The sequence below is a fragment of the Eublepharis macularius genome, chromosome 9, assembly GCF_028583425.1.
Source record: "Eublepharis macularius isolate TG4126 chromosome 9, MPM_Emac_v1.0, whole genome shotgun sequence".
Lineage (NCBI taxonomy): Eukaryota > Metazoa > Chordata > Lepidosauria > Squamata > Eublepharidae > Eublepharis > Eublepharis macularius.
In genome coordinates this window covers 36781573-36800770 of record NC_072798.1, presented here as the reverse complement: position 1 = coordinate 36800770, position 19198 = coordinate 36781573, and the positions used below count along the sequence as shown (strand labels likewise).

Sequence of the window (19198 nt, the reverse complement as noted above, 5' to 3'; positions counted from 1 at the left end):
AGGATTTTCAAGCGAGGGTGCTGTGTCATCACTGGAATCATCAGTGGCATCACAGCTTGCCTCCCCCTTTTTTATTTTTTGTGCTTATTGAAGCACCCCATGGGACTGTTGTGATTTTTTTTTAAATCATCAATTTCATAACATTATAATGATCTAACATTGCAATAACAGATGCAGCAGGTTCTCTGAATCCCCAGCTTTCATTAAAAAAAAAAGTCTCTAGCCTCTTCCATTGCAAGAGATATGGCTTTTTCCTTATTTCTACACAAAAGGATGCAGAGACTCTGCAGCATCTATTATTGCAATGATGTCATAACATTATAATGACCTAACATTATAAAAAAATGCACAAGGAAACCAGGAAATAAATCAAAGTTGTATGGGACCAGAACCAATGAAAAAACCCATGTGGAAAAGCCTTTTTATGATGTTATCAGCCTTTAAGCTGATTTTGCATTGTGCGCTGGAGAGGTATTGCTCATTCCTCCTCTGTGATGCAATTGGTGCTGCTGATAGTTCTGGATTGGTTCTAGGTCACCTGAGGTATTTAGGATCAAAATCCCAACCTCCTTCGCAGATGAAAAACCTGGCTGCAGTCCTTCGTAGAGGAAACCTGTGCCAGGCACCACTTGGCTCTCTTTACTTCATTACGTTCCCAAAGCTGTTAAACCTCTTTCTTGTTTTGGAGAATTAAAATGTCTGCCTTTGTTCAACAGGGCTCAGTGCAGGCCTCCTGGCAGCAGAATGGGAGGAGAGAATTAAGTGGATGTTAATGGAATGAGAGGGCAGCCTTGTGATGCATTAATTGTTTTGTTGATTACTTTTTTTACAAACGAGATAATGGAGTATGAGTTGGGCTCTGGAGGGGACGGATTCTCTCACAGCCCTCTGCCACCCCTGGTGTGCCAGACTGTTTCCCCTTCTGGAGCTTTTACCCTGATGCCCTCACTGCTTAAAACTTTGAATTAACCAAGCCTCAGCAGGGCAAAGGCTCCAGAAGGGGAAATACCAGTGGTGGCGGAAGGCTGAGAGAATCCGTCCCCTCCAGAGCAATCTGTGCCGGCTCTGTCATTTAAAACTACGCTTTCTGGCTAACATTGCATCTCTTGACACATGAAGAACACATGTCAAAAGTACTGTGTAGAGAAACTGCCAGATGGAAATCTCCACTCTGCCATAGAAGCTCACTTGGCCCACTCACTCTCTCAGCCTAACATACCTCACAGGGTTGTTGTTTTGAGGATAAAGTAGATAAGAGGAGAACAATACTTTAAGCTACTTTGAATTCTCATCAGGGAGAAAAGCAGGGTATAAATAAACAAAAGCAGAATAAACTAAGCAGATGTTAGAAACTGGTGCTCTGTGGAGAAAGACAAGTTAGCAACTCTTGCTTGAACTACACTGGAAGCAAAGTTGCCAACTGGCCTAGAGAAACATTTTCTGTGGCATATTATTTCCTGAATGCTGTTATGTATCTCCATGCCATGTAAAGCATCAACTATAGATTTTCACACAGTTAGCCTCTATTAACTGAATAGGATGTTTTTCTCTAGGCCAGTTGGCAAGCTAAACTGGACTACATTTGGAAACATTATCTCATCCAGAATGCATCAGCACATTTTCTGATAGGGGCAAATATAGACCCAAGAGCTTCACTTCTAGTGAATTTCCAGGAACAATTTAAGGTACTAGTCTTGATCTGTAGAACTGTATAGTCTGGACCCAGGGACAACATGCACCTCTTATAATTCCCTCCTGGTACTAAGGGTTTGTCTTATTCAAAAGCAGATTATTACAATTATGATTTTTCAATCATGATACCTGCCCTTAGAGCACCATTTACCCCAATATGGACTTGCCTGAGAATTAATATTTTCCAGGGAAGGGGTAAAGTCATAAAAATAGGACCTTTTCAGTGGTGGCATCTCACCAGTTTGATTCCCTCTCAACAGCCTTCTAAGTGTTAGATATTAAGCTAACATTTTTGAGGTATCAGGATACGTTTTTTTTAAATATCAAATATTTTTGGGGTGCTAATTTTAACAATCTGATTTTAATTGCAATTAATGTTTGTTGCAATATCTTAGCAAGGCTATTGATAATATTGGAGGTTATTAATTCATAGGGTTGCAATAAGTTGGAAGCGACTTGATGGTACATAGCACACACACACACAAATGTTTGGTGATTCTATTTAATGAATTGCCTTTTAATGGCTATGTTATTGATTTGTTTTAATTGTAGATTTTACTTTGCACGCTGCTTCAGAAACCATTAATCTGAGAATCTGAGCATACATTATTTTAAAGCATACACTATTTCCCTGAGAGAAGCCTGCCAGCCCTTTTACTTTTACTTTTTTAAAAAAGAAACTGACAAAGAAACTTCTTTGTTTTGAAGGCTCTTGGGACATTGAATGAAAAATTCTAAGGACTGTGCAGCTGTTGTGGTTTTAGGGCATCTGACAGGAATTACTTGATTTTTTAAAATGATTTCCCCCTTTTCCCACTGTGTTGTACCCCAGCTTAAGAGCCATTATAGGCCAAAATTTACCATTCACAAATCAAACATAAAAACAAGCCCCTCTTGAACCCTTTCCAAATAATAGGATGTAATGTATATTTGGGACAAAAGGTGACAGCTCCGTGATTACTTCTGCATGAACTCACTGGAAAGGACAGTGTGGTTCCAATCTTTAATCATACAAGACAGTGTGTGGCAACCATCCATCTCTTTGGACTCCAAATTGGCTGCGCCAATTTCAGTCAGATGCCAAAGAGTTACTGATCTACTTTTCATTATAGTGTATAAAGGCTGGGAAACTGCCGCTTATCGCACAGTGGTGGAAAAAAGTCTGTCCCTCTCCCCGCCTCTCTTAAAGATAGAGGTGCCCTATTTTCCTGTGCGTCCTGGCCACCTTAGTAATGTTAAAGGCTAAAGGTGGACAATAACTTACAAGAGAGTTGAGAATGTTTTTTGAACAGTTATCATTTTATGTAGTGTACATATACACATCTTTCATCCCATAGAATACTCCAGTCAAGTAAGTCTTTGAAATAATAATAATAATCAGAGATGAAAGTGGGAGGCATAAAAAAAGTAATCCCTCTTTCAAATTTCTTTCAGTTTTCTGAAACAAGCTGTCTCCAGGTGAAATTTCTTACAACAGCAAATCCATTAGACCCAGTTCAGGCAGGGACATTATGGCTGGGCATCTGCAGAGTCAGAGGGACTGCTCTGACCAGGACAGGTTGGCCCATCCGTTCTCACTCAAAATGGGAGATCAGGGACCATCTGGACAATCTTCCATTTCATGCGGTACCAAGAAGGAGCAGACTGTGTGTTTCTTTTAGTCTTGCAAGCACTGATGGGCTTAAATGAGAAGGAACGGGGGACATGTGCACATCCAGGGGTAATGTGTTTAAGTGACAGCAACTTGCCCAACCCTGGAGCCACCTGGAGCCACCCAGGCCCAATCATACTGCTGTCTACTAAGCTCTTTTGCTCACAACTGCCTTGCTTGTGCCAATTTATTTTTTTTTTTAAAATCCTCAGTATAGATTATCTGTTCTCAAGTCAAATGGAACATGTGACTCATAAGCAGAACCTGAAATTTTGCACATGTGTACGTTTTGGGGGTCTGTGACAACATGCACAATTCCAGGTTCTGCTTGTGGCCAATGAGTCAAACAGCTGATTCATCTTGAGCAAGAAGTGGATACAGACACAAAGCAGGGTAATCATCTGCACAGGTCCCTAACCGGGTTGAGGCTGGCTGGCTTCCCAGTGAAATACACACAATGTCAGAATATAGGGTGTGAAGTTTGGTGAGACACAGCAGCTGACCAAAATCAGGATCTGATTCAGAATTAAATGTATTTTGTAGTATTAAGCTGCCATTTTCACAATTTGCAAGATGAAGAAAAAATTCTAGAGAGGGAAGGAGGGGGACCACAGTGGTTTCATGAGCGTCTTTAAGATTAACATTGTTTATAGATTTTAATTAGTATTGCTGTAGTTTCATCATGTCAGTTATACAAATGATTCAGATACAAAGTGTAAAATGATATTAGCAGCCTCTATAAAATAAGAGCTACTTAGCAAGAAGGAATGATCAGTGCCACAGAGGAAAGTCATGTTGATATTTTCTCAGGTGTGAACTGGTCAGCTTTTCCCACATTATCTCTGTGGTAGAGAGAGCAGTCACCCCACCTTCCCCAAATCCTTTTGAGATGCTCTCTATTCTGCTTGCCTCTGGAGTGTCTCTCAGACTTACCCTAGGGACGAGCTTTTGATGTTCTTAGAATCATAGAGTTGGAAGGTACCTCCAGGGTCATCTAGTCCAACCCCCTGCACAATGCAGGAAATTCACAACTACCTCCCCACCACACCCCCACTGACCCCTGCTCCATGCCCAGAAGATGGCAAAAAAAATGAAGAAACATTTGCTGCACTACATTATTCTTATCATATCCCATCTGCAAGGGCTTTGAGCAGGTAGCAACTTTTATAATCACAGTATTATTGTAAAAAACAATACTACTTAAAAAAAAAATTACATAACAGAGCTTTTAAAAATAGGCACTAAATTTTACCTATAAAACTCACCTTACTACAATATATGACTAAAACAAACCCTTACATATTCCTGACTACTAAATCCATGTTGAAACAGAAAGGGCTTGCATAGTATTGCCTTTGGAAGATGCTTAGTCTCTGTTGGACATTACTTGCTCCATGGTAAAACATAATTTTATCGATCTCCAATTCATCTATATTGCACCATAAAAGAGAATGGTTCTGTGCTTCTCCCATGCAAGCCGTTCTGTGTGCCTCTCCAGTCAAGGAGAGGTGGTCACTCTATGCAAGCAGTTTCATCACTGCCTCCTGTAAATGATGCTGTGAGAAGCTGCACCAGCTAGAATTCTCCCTTCTATACAAATAAGAAAATAATGTCCGGTCTGCTGACTCTGGCAACTCAAGGAAGAACTGCTTTCTTTTTTTGTTCCTTTCTAGTCCCTCCTGGGCCAGGTTGAAACAAACCTGTTCCGCCTTTTCTGTCCTATTGCTTCCTCCCTCTCCAAAAGGCAGTACTCACTTGTTAGTTTGGAGGTGGGTTCCTCAGAGGCTTCCTTCAGATTTTTGCCACTCAACAGCAAGAACTGGGCATCACAGAGAAGCCCTGTCCCCTCTTTGCTCCTGTGCCAGGACCAGAGAAGTCTGCAAGTTGAGATGCACAAGGGGTTTCTTCTTTGTGCCTCTGTCTCACTGGCTACTTCTCAATGCATCTTTCCTCCCTCTGGCTGCCTCGGCTTTTTCTCTCGCTCCCTCCTCCCTTGATCTATCGCTCTCTCTCTCAGTTACTGCTCCCCCTCTCTTGCTCTCGCTCTGCCAAGCCCATTGATCCTTTTTTCCCCATGAGATTTGGTTGAGGGGTTAACTCTTCTATGGCCAGATCTGCTTTCTAAGTATGCTCTATCTATCTATCTATCTATCTATCTATCTATCTATCTATCTATCTATCTATCTATCTATCTATCTATCTATCTATCTATCTATCTATCTATCTATCTATCTATCTATCTATCTATCTATCTATCTATCTATCTATCTATCTATCTATCTATCTATCTATCTATCTATCTATCTATCTATCTATCTATCTATCACAGATACTGCTCTTACATTCTGCAGGAATGTAGAACAGAATATACATATCCCAAGGGCTGGCCCCCACTGGTGAGAGCACAGCATATTTTACAGCAGGATTTAATCTGCAGGATCTTATTCACAGCTATCACAGAGGAAAGTATTCATACAACCGCACAACCAACATGTGGCGCTTCCCTCACTGTGACAAGACAGTCTTGTGTACCTGCCGCCACGCAGAGGATTTGGCTTCCAGCACACTTTGGAGATGTGTGGGCTCCTTCACACTTCCTGATGTGTGCTGAAAGACAGTTTCGGCATGTGGCAGCAAGAGCAAATAATCAGCTCAGCATGGACTTGGCGTCACCTCCGTACACAAGCTTTCCATGTGCCAGGATGTGTCTGCCAGTGGTGTGAATCGATCCCTAGTTCCAGTGACGCATTTCTACTGGAGCCAGGTATGGGAACCAATTTCAGAATCTGGTAACATGCCCTGATATCTGAGGTCTTAGTCAGGCAATTTAAAATAACACCATATATCTCTCCCTTGGTACTGTAATGCTAACACAACTCAAGATGCAGCAGTACATAATCCAGTCCACATGAAGTAGCAGGGGGGAGAGAGAATAGCTTGGTGGGAAAGTAACAAAATGAGGGATGAATTCTCCAGCATATTCCATGAAATAATATAGTAAAGAACAGAATAAAACCATTCATTTAGTCAGTGGTGGGCCTTGTTGCAGAAGAGGGAGGGGGGATCTTTCTGGGGCACGCCACTTCGCTGTCGCTCTTTTTTACACCTGAGGATTATTCAAACAGGACAACTGAAGACTGTGCTCAGCCTCTAAAGAAATCCATAATCATCATCACTGGTGTTGAGCCTACTAAGGTGTTGCCCCTAAGCACTGCCACTTGCCACCACTTCGCCATCATACTCACACCACACTGCAGCTGGAGCCAATAACAATGCTCCTTCTTCCCTCGGGAACCTTTAAATGCAGCATGGCAAGCTGCGTGTGCCTAATAGGACTCTTGCATCCTGCAGGGGAGGGAGTTGAGGAACATCTTTGCCAGCAGTGTGATTTAGGATGAGCTTCTGCTTTTCCTGTGCTACAGGAATTTTGCCTGGCCAGGAGCATGAGTCAAAGGGACCTTGGCCTGTCGCTTGTTGCCTGCAGCCCTGAGCAAGCTGGAAAGTTGAAATCAGCTCCAGCCCAGGGCTTTGGAGTATTGTAGTATATATGTGTTAGTTTGAAATGCATTTTTGCATTTATTCGGTACGTTGCTTTAAGTTCTCAGATAAGAGAGAAAAACAGGATAATGCACAAATAAATAAATGTTATGCATATATGGCTTGCTGTACAGTGTTTAAAGATTCCTAGAGAATGTAGAGGGAAAGAGCATGAGGTGCTATAGCTACTGGATGATATGAGACATGTCACCCCTACCTCACCTCACTTCATTATAGAGCCAGTCACAATCATAATTCTAAATAGGACTGTTAGCCAAATAAAGTATTGTTAGTTGATTAATTATCCAAATTTTAGTTAATGGGTATACATTTGCATATTAGCAGAAACAATTATCACAATTAAAACATACTTTGTTTTTACATGATGCATACATAGACATAACAAACTTCACCTTGGGAGAGGCATTCCTTCCTAGGTAAAATAGAAAAGGGAATGCATATTCTAAGATGCGCTTGTCAAATAGTGTTTAGAAATTCTTGTATTAAAAATAATAACTTTTAACAAACCTGTTGCTTGATTAGTTGGGGATATCTTTTTTGTCTGTCGAAAGGATTTTAACTGACTCATTTAATTGATTAATTATGTTGAGGCTCTAATAATACTTTTAAACAAAGTTGGCCGTCATCACACGGGCTTTTATTTAGCGCTAAAATGGCGCTATTTCCCAGCAAACACCCACCTTATTCCAACACTGTAGCAATTTTCTCTCTTCTGCTTTGTGCTTGATAGTCGCGCTATTTTGTGCCTCAGTGTGAATGCCTCACATCGATGTATTTCGCCTCGCAACGTCCTATGCCCTCCCTTCAATCCCAGAATCCATTTCTTCCTGCGACTCCCCCTTTTTAAAATTTTATTATGTCTTTATAACGCCATAACGCCATAACACAATGCAAACTTTCTGCTGAAGTAAAAATGACTCAATCGCCATGGCAGAGTCTTCAGCGATGGGGATCACGTCAGACAGGGAGTTTTCTGCGGGCAAAGGGCTATTTATATAATTTCAAAGTTGGAAAAACAAAAGGGTCGTAATGTTTTGCTCTAACGGAATGTTTCTATGCTGTTATTCCGTTATAGTGGAATTAAACACCAGAATAATAAAAAAAGGGGGGGGGGAGCTGCTTCTGCGCGGTTAGAGAGAACAGAACAGAGTGCTTCGGTGTGGACAGCTGGTGGCGCGAAGAGCCGTTAGGTGACCCAAAGAAACGTTACTGTGCCGATAACAGGTAGGACGCTATATGCTGTAAATTTAACGGAAGAGATGCCCGTGTGATGACGGCCATAGTGAGGCAGGGATGGGAAGGGGAGGATTTTGTTACTCATCACATTATGTCATAGGCACTGTCCATGACACCCACACGATCACATTCTGCAAATCAAGTGGAAGGACAATGGATTTATTACCTGGTGGAAAGAATAGTGTTTTCCCAATGTCACAAAACTGCAGTATGAGAGCAGTGAAAATGTGATATATTGACATCAGACCCATTACATTGGGAGAAGATACCAGGATTCTTCTGTAACAAATAAATAATAATTATGCACTGCTTATACTGGAAAAAAACCATTATGAACATGAGCTAGCCAGAATTAACTAATTTGAAGTCCCAGTGATTGCAGTAGGAGAGATTTGAGCATATGCTTAACTCTCCCATAATGATTAATGGAATTTAAGAAGCTTAATTTGGCTGAATCATCATGCCATATGTTAAGAGAGGCCCTTTATTTGCTCATACCTTTATTTACTCATGTTTTATGTGCATATTCATGCTGGCTAAAGAACAAAATTCCTTTCTCTTATCCCAATAACTACAGATGCAGCATTTAGGATTAGGCATGAGATTTCCTGGTGAATAACACAAACACATCATTTTGCAAATTAAACACTTTGTGAAATAGATTTCTAAGCCAAGATTTATCCAGAGTTTGGGACAAGTTAGTGACATTTCCTTATTATTCATCCATTTTCACAGCAGCGCCTTTGCATTAATAGAGTATTCCCATTTTAAAGACAGGGAACTAAAGGCAAGAAACAGGTTAAAAACATTTAGTAAGTCTATGATGGAAATCATATTTAAACACAGATCTCTGGGTTGCGTTCCAGTATTTGGTGTGCATGTCCAATAATGTGATGCTCAGTAGAATGCCAAACAATTTATGAAGGTTGCAGTGTGGCAGACAAAATAAATTAAGAGAGTTACTCTGACAGGTTTTGATGAAACTAAAGTTAAAAGGGTGTGGCCTCCATATCATAATCTTCTACTTTGTACTTTGAAAGCATTGTATAGTGGTTAGAGTTAGAATGAAGTTAGAAAACTTCATTAGAAGTTTTCAAACTTTTATTCTGCCATATAACTCCTTAGGAAACCTTCTCCCTTTTGATTTGTAGGCCATTCTTGGCCCTTTGTAGTTGTCTTTTTGTTTTGTTCCACTTTCTTTCTCTTGTTCTATCTTTTAACTTGTCTACAATAAAAATAAAAAAATATTTTTTTAAAAAGGAGATCCTTCTCCTTCAACCTAACCACAGAGTTGTGGCGATAAAATGGAAACGGTGGAGAACCACATATGTTGCCTTGGAAAAAGGTTGGCATTTGTTCAGAGCTAATCCCTAGAACTTGCTTTCAATGCTAGGGCTCTTCTAACAGGGCAATATTAAAGACAAAAGTGCTACCAAGCATGTGCACTGTACTTTTGCCTAATCACATGTGCATCTTTAGATGACTAACCTTGTGGGATCAGGCAGAAGGGCTTCAGTGTTGGTTGTGCATATAGTCCTATATTCTAAACTTAATCCTGACATCTTTCTTTTTAGAAATTAAGAACTGTAGCCCTGCAGTATTTTATACCTTATGAATTTACAGGGTTGAACAGGCTATGCACAGCTGTTTCCATGTATAAGCATTCTCATCTTGTTCTTGTTATTGGTAAGAAAAATAATATGACAAATTGCTCCCGAAGGAGGCTTAGAGACAGTTTTTCCCTTATCACATCAAAATGTAAGAATACAAGGACCTGCCAAACTACATCAGCCTAACAGAACCGCTAGCCCTTAACCACCAAATTTTACTAACAGCCCATTCTTCTAGATCTTATGTAGAGGTTTCTAAGCATGCTATTCAGCTCCTCTTTTAACTGGAGAGAATGAATTGGGGATAGCATACGTGCATACAATGAGCTCTAACAACATAATCACTCGCAACGTAACAGCAGTCGGAATAGGCATTCAGCCCAATGCATCATTTATATGTTCCTGGAGACTGAAAAGTTTGCTAGCAGTCTTTCTCCAACAATGAGATGCATGGACCTTGAACAGACTTCATTCTCCATGGTTATTTGAACTGGAAGGGGTGTGTGGGTGTATGAGAGAGAGTGAAAGAGAAGGGAGAATAAACAGGTGTAGCCACCAAAAAGCAAAACCAATTAATTAGTCATATGTTTATCCCACTCTTCTTTTTCTGCCATGGCAGCTTTGCTCATCTGAACAGGACCTTCAGCACCCCACAGTTGGGCAAAATCAACTGCTGCCTGTATACACACTTCCTCTGTGGTAGCTCCCAGCTTATGGAATGGCCTGCCTGAAGAGGTCAGGAAAGCTCCCACTCTCCTGGCTTTCTGCAAACTATGCAAAACTGAATTATTTGTGAGGGCTTTTTTACTCAGGTACTAGAGCTATGCTGTAAGAAATGGCTGAGAAAGATGTCTTGGCAGAGGAACAAGGACTGTAGACTGTGCTACTAGGTATAGTCTGTTGATGCAGAGGTGTAGAAATCAGGGTGGCTAACAAATGCAAAGTGGTGAACTCAATGGAAGGGGGCTTGCTGACTCTTTGTCCCTCTTCTGCAGAGTGGCTGGCTGGGAAAGGTCCACATGATAGCCTGACAGGCTAGCTACGGAAAGAACCTTGTTCTTTTATAACTTTTTTGGTGATTTCATCTTGAGGTGCAGCCCTGTGGGGAGCTGACATAGAGCAGAACCACAAGTGACAAAAGGCACAGATTGGACACTTGTCAGCTTCCCTCAAGTTTTGATGGGAAATGTAGGCAGCTTGGTGGAATGTTGGACAAGTGACAGTTGAAAAGTCCATTGGACAGCAGTCAGAGAGCGAAGCTGCAAGACCAGGATGCCTACATTTCCCATCAAAACTTGAGGGAAGCAGACAAGTGTCCAATCTGTGCCTTTTGTCACTTGTGGTTCTGCTCTTTGAGGCATGATACAGCCAGCATGAGAAAGGCGAAGTATAAATAACTTAGTGGCTACAGCATCAGACCCAGATTCAAACCCCAACTCTGCCATGGAAGCTTACTGCGTGACCTTGAGCTAGTTATTCTCCCACAACCTAATCTACCTCTTAGGCTTGTTGTGAGGATAAATCGGAGGAAGGAAGAACAATGTTGTAAGCCACTTAACAGTCTACATTGGGGAGAAAAGCAGAGTATATACATTTAAATAAGTAAATAAGCTGATTTACAGATATATCATGTAAGTAGATTTGAGGTGGGGGAGGAGAACAAGAAGGCTGGATAAACAGCACCTGCAAATGCGCGTGTTACTGTTACAGCTTGTTATATAAATCAAACATAACATCTGGAATAATTGGGAGGGCAGCAAGGATCTTTTGTAACCTGTGCTAATATCTGAAGACATACCACTGCATCATTGGCTCTGGCCCTGTTACAAAAGGGCTCCCTTGGAGGCTCGGACAGAAGGAAAGGACAACAAAAAAGTTGCTTGAAATGCATCAGACTGTTGAGGCTACCATGATCAGCTAAGCAGTGGCTATTCCAAACATGTCGCTTCTGATCAAAACACCTATGGTTGCTTGCTTGAGCACCACAAGAGATTAATGTTCCTGACCTGTCATGTATGAGGTATTTATTCTCTCATTACACACAGAGTTAAACACTAATTCCACAGAAAGAAACAAAAGGACCCACAAGCTTGCTGAGCACAGGACTTTGTTGCTATGGAAACAAGTGCATCTGGAGGTATGTGGCCTTGTCAGTGTACAGTTCAAGTGAAGAGTTCCTGCCTATTTTTCAGTACCCAATATGTGTTTCAGAGACCAGTGCTTTGGGAAATCTTTTCTTCTCCCTGAAAACCAGAAACATTGCCTTGCTGAACAGTGTAAGTACAGGACAAGGAAAAAGTACACTAAACTAAAAGCCTTTATTGCCCTCTTAAGAGTTGCAACGAGGGCTGATTAAATAGATACATTGCCAGTTTACGTGGAATGGTTTTTGTGAGAGACTTGAAGCATTGCAGTCCATTGTACTCGGCAAATGGATGTTAGGCCCAAATTGCCCATGAGGTCTGTTATGCTAGAGAAAGCTGGGTTTAACTCTTTCTCCTCCAAGGGCTTAAAGCTCTCTCACTCGCTCACTCGCTCACTCAATGTCTGAGTGTGAGTGAGGGACTTTTCACTTAGGGAAATGGCTTGTGGAGAATACAGAGGCAACCTATTGTACCAGTCTATTGTTTCCTCCATGAGTTTATAGCAGCTTGGGTTTATTGATAATTATTTTAAATATGGAGGATGCAAAGCAATTTACATCATCCTTCTGGCCCTCAACTCTGTCCTAACAACAGCCCTGTGAGGTACGTTATGCTGAGTGACTGGCCCCCAGAACCACTCAGTGTGCTTCCATAGCAGAGTGGAATTTTAAGCTAGGTCTCTCAGATCCCGGTCCTAAGGTTGATGGACTCTTGTTGAGGATCTGAATACAGCATCACATGTAGCCTGGCTCTGATCTTACTGGAAAGTGCCCTAGGAGCAAGCTGGAGAAGCCAGAATGATTCCCAGCTCTTGACTTTTCTACCCAGCAATTGTATCCACTTTCTGAATGGCTGCTACAGGATCCACAGCCCACCTACCAGACCCTCCACGGCAACAGTTGTTCTGAAATGTGGGCTTGTGTATCCAGTGGCACCTACAACCTTGTAATATCCAGTTTTGCAAGAACCCAAACGCATCCTTCATAGTTTCACCTTTACAACTGGACAGAGCTTTTGCACCATCCACTAAACATATAGTATGGGCAGAACTGTCCACAGTGATCTGGCAATTCAATTTCCAGGTAGTTGTTTGCCTTCCCATCTGTGCTTGACGTTGCAGCAGGGGTAGAGGTTTGTTTATAAAGATCCCAACCAGATCCCAGAATGCCAATTGGCTGTGGCTGTTCAATTTGCAGAAACTGTAGTCCTGGGATAGTGCCTGCTGTCTCTGAAACCCTAAGACTTCTCATACCTATTACACCAGGGTAGACCATGGCATACTAATAAAAGCACAGGGACCAGATACACACTATATTCAATGAATAACAAGATTTGGGTCCAGTAGCTCCTTAAAGACCAACTAGATTCAGTGTTACCCTCCATGGCTTATGGTCACCAGAAATATCAATTTGGCAAAGAGACTGTAGAATTGCATAGGCCCTGAGAATAGTGGTGCTGTCTGACACAAAGCCTGTAACTAGGGAAAAGGGGAACAAGCAAGCTCTCTGTAAAAGGATCTTCTGATAAGAAAAGGGGCAGGGAGAAGCAGTCCACAGGGTCAGCTTGCTGTAGTTAAGCAGCACACAATTCTTGAAAGAGTTGTGGTGGCAGTCATGGACGCCAGAGCATGGCTAGTCTGCATGCTGCTTCTGGGGCTGTGGGCCCATAGATCTGATCATATAGAAGCTGTTTCCCTCTCTCAGGAAAGAGATTTGTTTCTAAGTGAGGCACCTCTGCCTCAGGAAAAGAGCCCTGAAATGCCTCAATACAATCCTGACGTTCACCTCATCCGGAGTAAACCAAGCAACCAAGCAAGACCCTACAGCCTGTCTCTCTCTCCTGATGACTATCACTACTCCCCCAAACCCAAGCATCTACGCACTCCTCGGCTGATGAAAATGCTGGGCTCATCCTTTGACCCCTTCTGGATGTCTCTTGAGGACCCCCGCAGACGGAACACAAGCCTAGAAGAACTGGGCACCCTGAGTGAGGATCTGGCAGAACGTACAGCTCGATTTAAGAAAAAACTCCTGCAGGAAGCTCAAGGACTGGCTCTTCCAGAGCTGCTGACTTCTGAAGATGGTGTTCCGCACAATCTGAGCCAAGCTGTCAAACATCGCCTCCAACAATGGCTTGTGGATACTGCTACCTGCCACTTGACCTCTTCCTGGGTGGATGTGGGACCCGTCTTCTGGCCACGCTGGATACGCCACACAGACTGTGAACCTACCCAGGCAGGCTGCTCTTGGCCTCCTGGTATGACTTGCCAACATGCACAGGTCACCCACATCAAGCTCCTAGCATGGCACTGTTGGGCAAGCAAGGAGGAAGCTATAGGTCCTAGAAAGCCCCTGCAGCAGTGTACCTGGAGGCAGATCCCTTATCCTGTGGTGGCTGCATGCAAGTGTTCCTGCCAGTGAGAAGATGGTGCAGGATTCTTACGTTGCCAATTCTGAACTTTCTGCTGGCCACCAGTGGAAATCTTCGGCTACGTAGCTGATGTATAGTGTGAAGGAACACCAAGAGAAGATCAAAGTGCTGCTCCCTGAAGACATGGGAAAGGGTGCCATGGAGATATCTTTCTTTACAGCAAGGGGAGGAAACCAGCCTTTGGTATCACTGACATACTGAGAGGGAGAATACCAAGAATAATCTACGTAGGGGGAAACGTTGCCTTCATCTGTTGGGTTTACATACATCATAATCCAAGGTACTGGCTATCACATACAAAACCCTTCACGGTCCCTCATATTTGTGGGGCCGCCTGTCCCTGTATGTTCTGCCACAAAAGCTTTGCTTATCTGAGCAGGGCCTTCTGCTGGTGCCATCCTGCAAATGGGCAAAATCAACACACGTGCATTCTCTGTTGTGGCCCCCACCTTGTGGAATGGCCTGCCTGATGAGGTCAGGAAGGCTCCCACTCTCCTGGCTTTCTACAAACAATGCAAAACTAGATTATTCAGAAAGGCTTTTTTACACAGGTAATAAGGTAATGAAATGGTTCAGAAAAATGCTTTGGTAAAGATATAGGGACTGTGGACTATATTACTGTGTACTGTCTGTTGCTTTAAGGACGCTCCTACTATTTAATTTCTGCATCATTTAACGTGTCATATTTCAATGCTTATGCTTTGTTTCAGCTCTGTTCAGATTTGGTTTTGGATTTCTGCCATTCAAACCCTATTGCATTGTTTTTTGGATGTCCTGTTCTGTTGATGGTATTTGAGTTACTGTGTAATCTGCCTTGAGTCTCAGTGAGAAAGATGGAATATAAATAAATAGACAATAGAAACTGAATGCTTAAGTTCTGGTATCTCAGAAGCAAATGCAACAAATTGTTTTAAAATAAGTGGTTTAGTCTTCTATTGATCTGGGGCCAGAGCAACTAACATGGAATTAGGTGCACAGGTTGCCTATCTTGCTTGAACACTGCTCAGCAAGACAGAGGTTGAGAGATCTTAGGCACTAAGGGTAAGCATGAAGTCCAACACCCTTAGAAAGCATCGAACAGGGAATTTAGTCATTAAGAAAGCAGCAGACTTGGTAGAGCTGAAAGCAATATAATATAGTGAAGGGATAATATGCATAATAAAGAGGCTCAAGCCATGGGTGGATGTTAGAAAAGGGATTGGGTAAAAGGTGAAGGGAGGGCCTAGATCTCTGTGTTCTAGCAGACGGCAGGAATTGCTGCTATGTGAACAGAGCAGATTAAGGACCACCGAAATGCCCACAAACTATATTATTTGTTCCCCACATCTTTAATACGGTAGCCCCTTTAATTTCCCAGCATGTCTCTTGCAGTTGACAAAATCTACAGTGCTTGGCTGTAAAACAAAACCAGGTGGGGACCACACAAAACACTTTGCAAATGAAAGGTGGGGGAGGGGGAAACAAAGAGCACAAGGAGACTAGCAAAGGAATGTTGCTTTTACTAGGATTCCTTCTATCAGAGGTCAGGACATCCTGGCTCCAGGAATCACGGCAGAAGGAAAACCCAGGCATCAGGGTGCTCTCCTCGAATGATCTACTTTAAATCTGAGAGCCAAGCTACAAGTGATAAATGACACTTGAACGGCAAGCGAATAGACTCATGGGTATTCCTCCCTGTTCACTTGCGTTCCACTTGATCACATAGTGGAGTGCAAGTGAACAGGGAGGAATACCCATGAGTCTGTTCACTTGCCGTTCAAGTGTCATTCGTCACTTGTAGCTTGGCCCTGAGCTGATGTGCTCGGCAGTGAAGAGTTTTACACTTAAACTCAGCATGGCAAGTATGTATAGAACATTGGAGTAGAATGGCCAAGACAGGACAAGACAATAAGGACTAAAAGGAAAAGTTTATCTCTGGGCGTGTGTGGTCACTGCCAAATCTGCCTGTACTAAAAAGAATCCTTTCCACCGCTGAGCTACCTTGCTGTCCTGTTGTTCCTCAGCCTGTATGCAAAGACAACGCTAGGCATGGTGTCCTCCACATATGTCCCCTACTAACAGGTCCTCCTCAAAGGCACCTCTGTAGATTGAATATGACCTGGCAGGTAGGGCTGTCTGTAACTCACCCGAGGGTCCCTTGAAACATGGTTTGAAGCCCACTGCAACAAATAGTGCAGGCAGCTCTCTGAACTGGGAACACACTTAGAACGAATATATCTGCCCTTGCCCCAGGTCCTTGAAACTACAATACCTGCCAAGCTTTCCCAGGTACAGCATCTTCTCCACACTCCGTTTAGAGGCTAAGATTGTAGTTGTGAAAATCATTCAGGAGGGGTATGTTAAGATGCAGGGGAGGGAAAATTATTTTCTTTTGCCTAGGTAACAAAATAGCCCTGGAAAAAACATCAAGAGGCAGAGTCTGCTTTTTAGAGAAAAAATTAAAAACAATATTCTGCAACAAATTAACAAAAGATCTTTAACAGGAAAAGCTGTAAAATTCTTGTAATCTCTAAATTTGTTCAGATTTGCATATACCTACAGTGTTCCCCATCCTCTTTTGTGCAGACTTCAATGAGATCTTTGTAATTGAAATATTTAATACTTCCTGCTGTGTCTCTGCCTCCAATAAAAAAAGGGGAGAGGGTGTATGTAAGAGCAGCAAAATATATTGGGTCTGGCTGGCTTCTGCAGCATGTGTGAAACCGAGGAGGTGCTTTTTCTACAGGGTACTAAATACAGAAGAATAATTTGCCATTCGTTCAGCATTCTCTTGTGTACTGCCACACAGAACATCACCAACAGATAGGATTTTATAATCAACCCCCTGAGACAGCACAGGGATTGCATGTTCTTCGCCTGCTTCCCTTAAGCAACAGCAACACAATATGCTTGTTACAAATATGCTCTCTAGCAGGTGGAGGATGATCTGGTAAGCAGAAAGTAGGAAGGCAGGGAGACAACCTCCTCCCATTCTCTCAAGCTCTGCAGCAACTTGGTGGAATGTGGCTAGGAGACACTGTTAAATGGCTGGCCACCATGACAGCTTCGCTCATCTGAGCAGGGCCTTCTGTGGTGCTACCCTTCAAATGGGCACAATCAACAACTGCTAGTATACACATATTCTCTGTGGCGGCCCCCACCTTATGGAATGGCCTGCCTGAAGAGGCCAGGAAGGCTCCCACTCTCCTGGCTTTCTGCAAGTTATGCAAGAGTGTTATTCGGGAGGGGTGGGGGGCTTTTCTACACAGATGACAGGGCTGTGCTGTGACAAAATAGTTCAGAAAAACATTTGGGTAAAGTGTTAGGGACAATAAGGTCTCTTCTACCGTGTACTGTTCATACTGCCCGTTACAGCAAGTAGGATCTCGCTTAGTAATTTTTGCATCTTGTAATGCATCATGTTAATATTCATGCCTTGCTTCAGTTCTGTTTCAGATTTCTGAAGGTTCCAGATTTCTAGAATCCAAATACTATTGTATTGTTTATTGGATGCCCCATCCTGTTGATCATCCTGACTTACTATGTAATCCACCTTGAGTCCCAGTGAGGAAGGCAAACTATAAATCATGTAAATCAGTTCATAAATATCCATGACACCATGGCCTTCTACGGTAGCAACCACAGGAGACTTTTGGTATCCATCCCCTCTCCTCGTCATTGAGATCCCATTTTGACTGGAAGGGAAAGTACTGGTCTCCAGGCCATAGTAGTGGAAGGCAAAGATCTGTGTCATGAGATGAAGCAGAGAAGGCCCTGGTCTTTGCTTGTAAAACTTGTATGCTGAGAAACCAGATACAGTAGAAAAGCAGAGTACATGCCAGAAGAGGGCTGCCAGCTTTTAAATAGGTCCCTCTAGCTATCTCTCATCAATTTGATATTCAGAAAATTAGCAGGTGATGTTAATTTACCTCTATGCTGTGAAAAGCTTCAAATGACCATATCTGCATATTAAACCTCTATTAAAAGGGACAAAATGTTTTCCCCCCAGCCTGTTGGCAACCTTATTACAGCAGCACCTGTTTTAGTCTTAAGGCAAGTTCATTTGCACATATAACAGAAGTAATGTAGGTTGGAAAGGCTGATGTCCTAGAGGGATTGAATCCACTTGTCTTAGATGGAGGGAAGTTGTCTTTTTCAGAACAGATCAAGAGCTTGAGGGTGCTGCTCACGAGCCCTGTCTTGCCTTTTGAAAAGCAGGCAGGCATAAGGGCCAGCAGCACTTTGTATCAGCTGCATCTGATTTGCCAACTCTCTCATTATCAAGACACAGCCAGTCTAGCCACACTCAGGGCCAAACTACAAGTGACGAATGACACAGGTTGGACACTTGTCAGCTTCCCTCAAGTTTTGATGGGAAACGTAGGCAGCTTGGCGGAATGTTGGACAAGTGACATTTGAAAAGTCCATTGGACAGCAGTTGGAGAGCCAAGCTGCAAGATCAGGATGCCTACGTTTCTCATCAAAACTTGGGGGAAGCTGACAAGTGTCCAACCTGTGTCATTTGTCGCTTGTAGCTTGGCCCTGAGCCAAGCTTTTATAACCTCAAAGTTGGATTACTTTATGTGGGGCTGCCCTTGAAAACAACCTAGAAACTACAACTGGTCCAGAATGCAGCAGCCCAGTGATTGTCAGGGGCTAGCTGCTGGGAACATATGTTGCCCATTTTGAAACAACTACGAGCGGAACTACAAGTGACAAAAGGCACAGATTGGACACTTGTCAGCTTCCCTCAAGTTTTGATGGGAAATGTAGGCATCCTAGTCTTGCAGCTTGGCTCTCTGACTGCTGTCCAATGGACTTTTCAACTGTCACTTGTCCAACATTCCGCCAAGCTGCCTACATTTCCCATCAAAACTTGAGGGAAGCTGACAAGTGTC

At 42.7% G+C, this 19198-nt stretch overlaps 1 protein-coding gene across 1 annotated transcript; it reads left to right on the top strand.

The window, feature by feature from the left end:
* The first annotated feature begins 13648 nt into the window (after positions 1 to 13648).
* On the top strand, positions 13649 to 14311 carry LOC129335301 (noggin-like). Its single transcript, XM_054987737.1, has one exon. It carries the CDS (start codon positions 13649 to 13651, stop codon positions 14309 to 14311), a length of 663 nt encoding a protein of 220 aa, XP_054843712.1.
* The last annotated feature ends 4887 nt before the right edge of the window (positions 14312 to 19198 follow it).

Excerpts from the sequence above, each read along its gene's own strand:
- LOC129335301 (XM_054987737.1), top strand. The coding sequence starts at position 13,649 with ATGCCTCAATACAATCCTGACGTTCACCTCATCCGGAGTAAACCAAGC.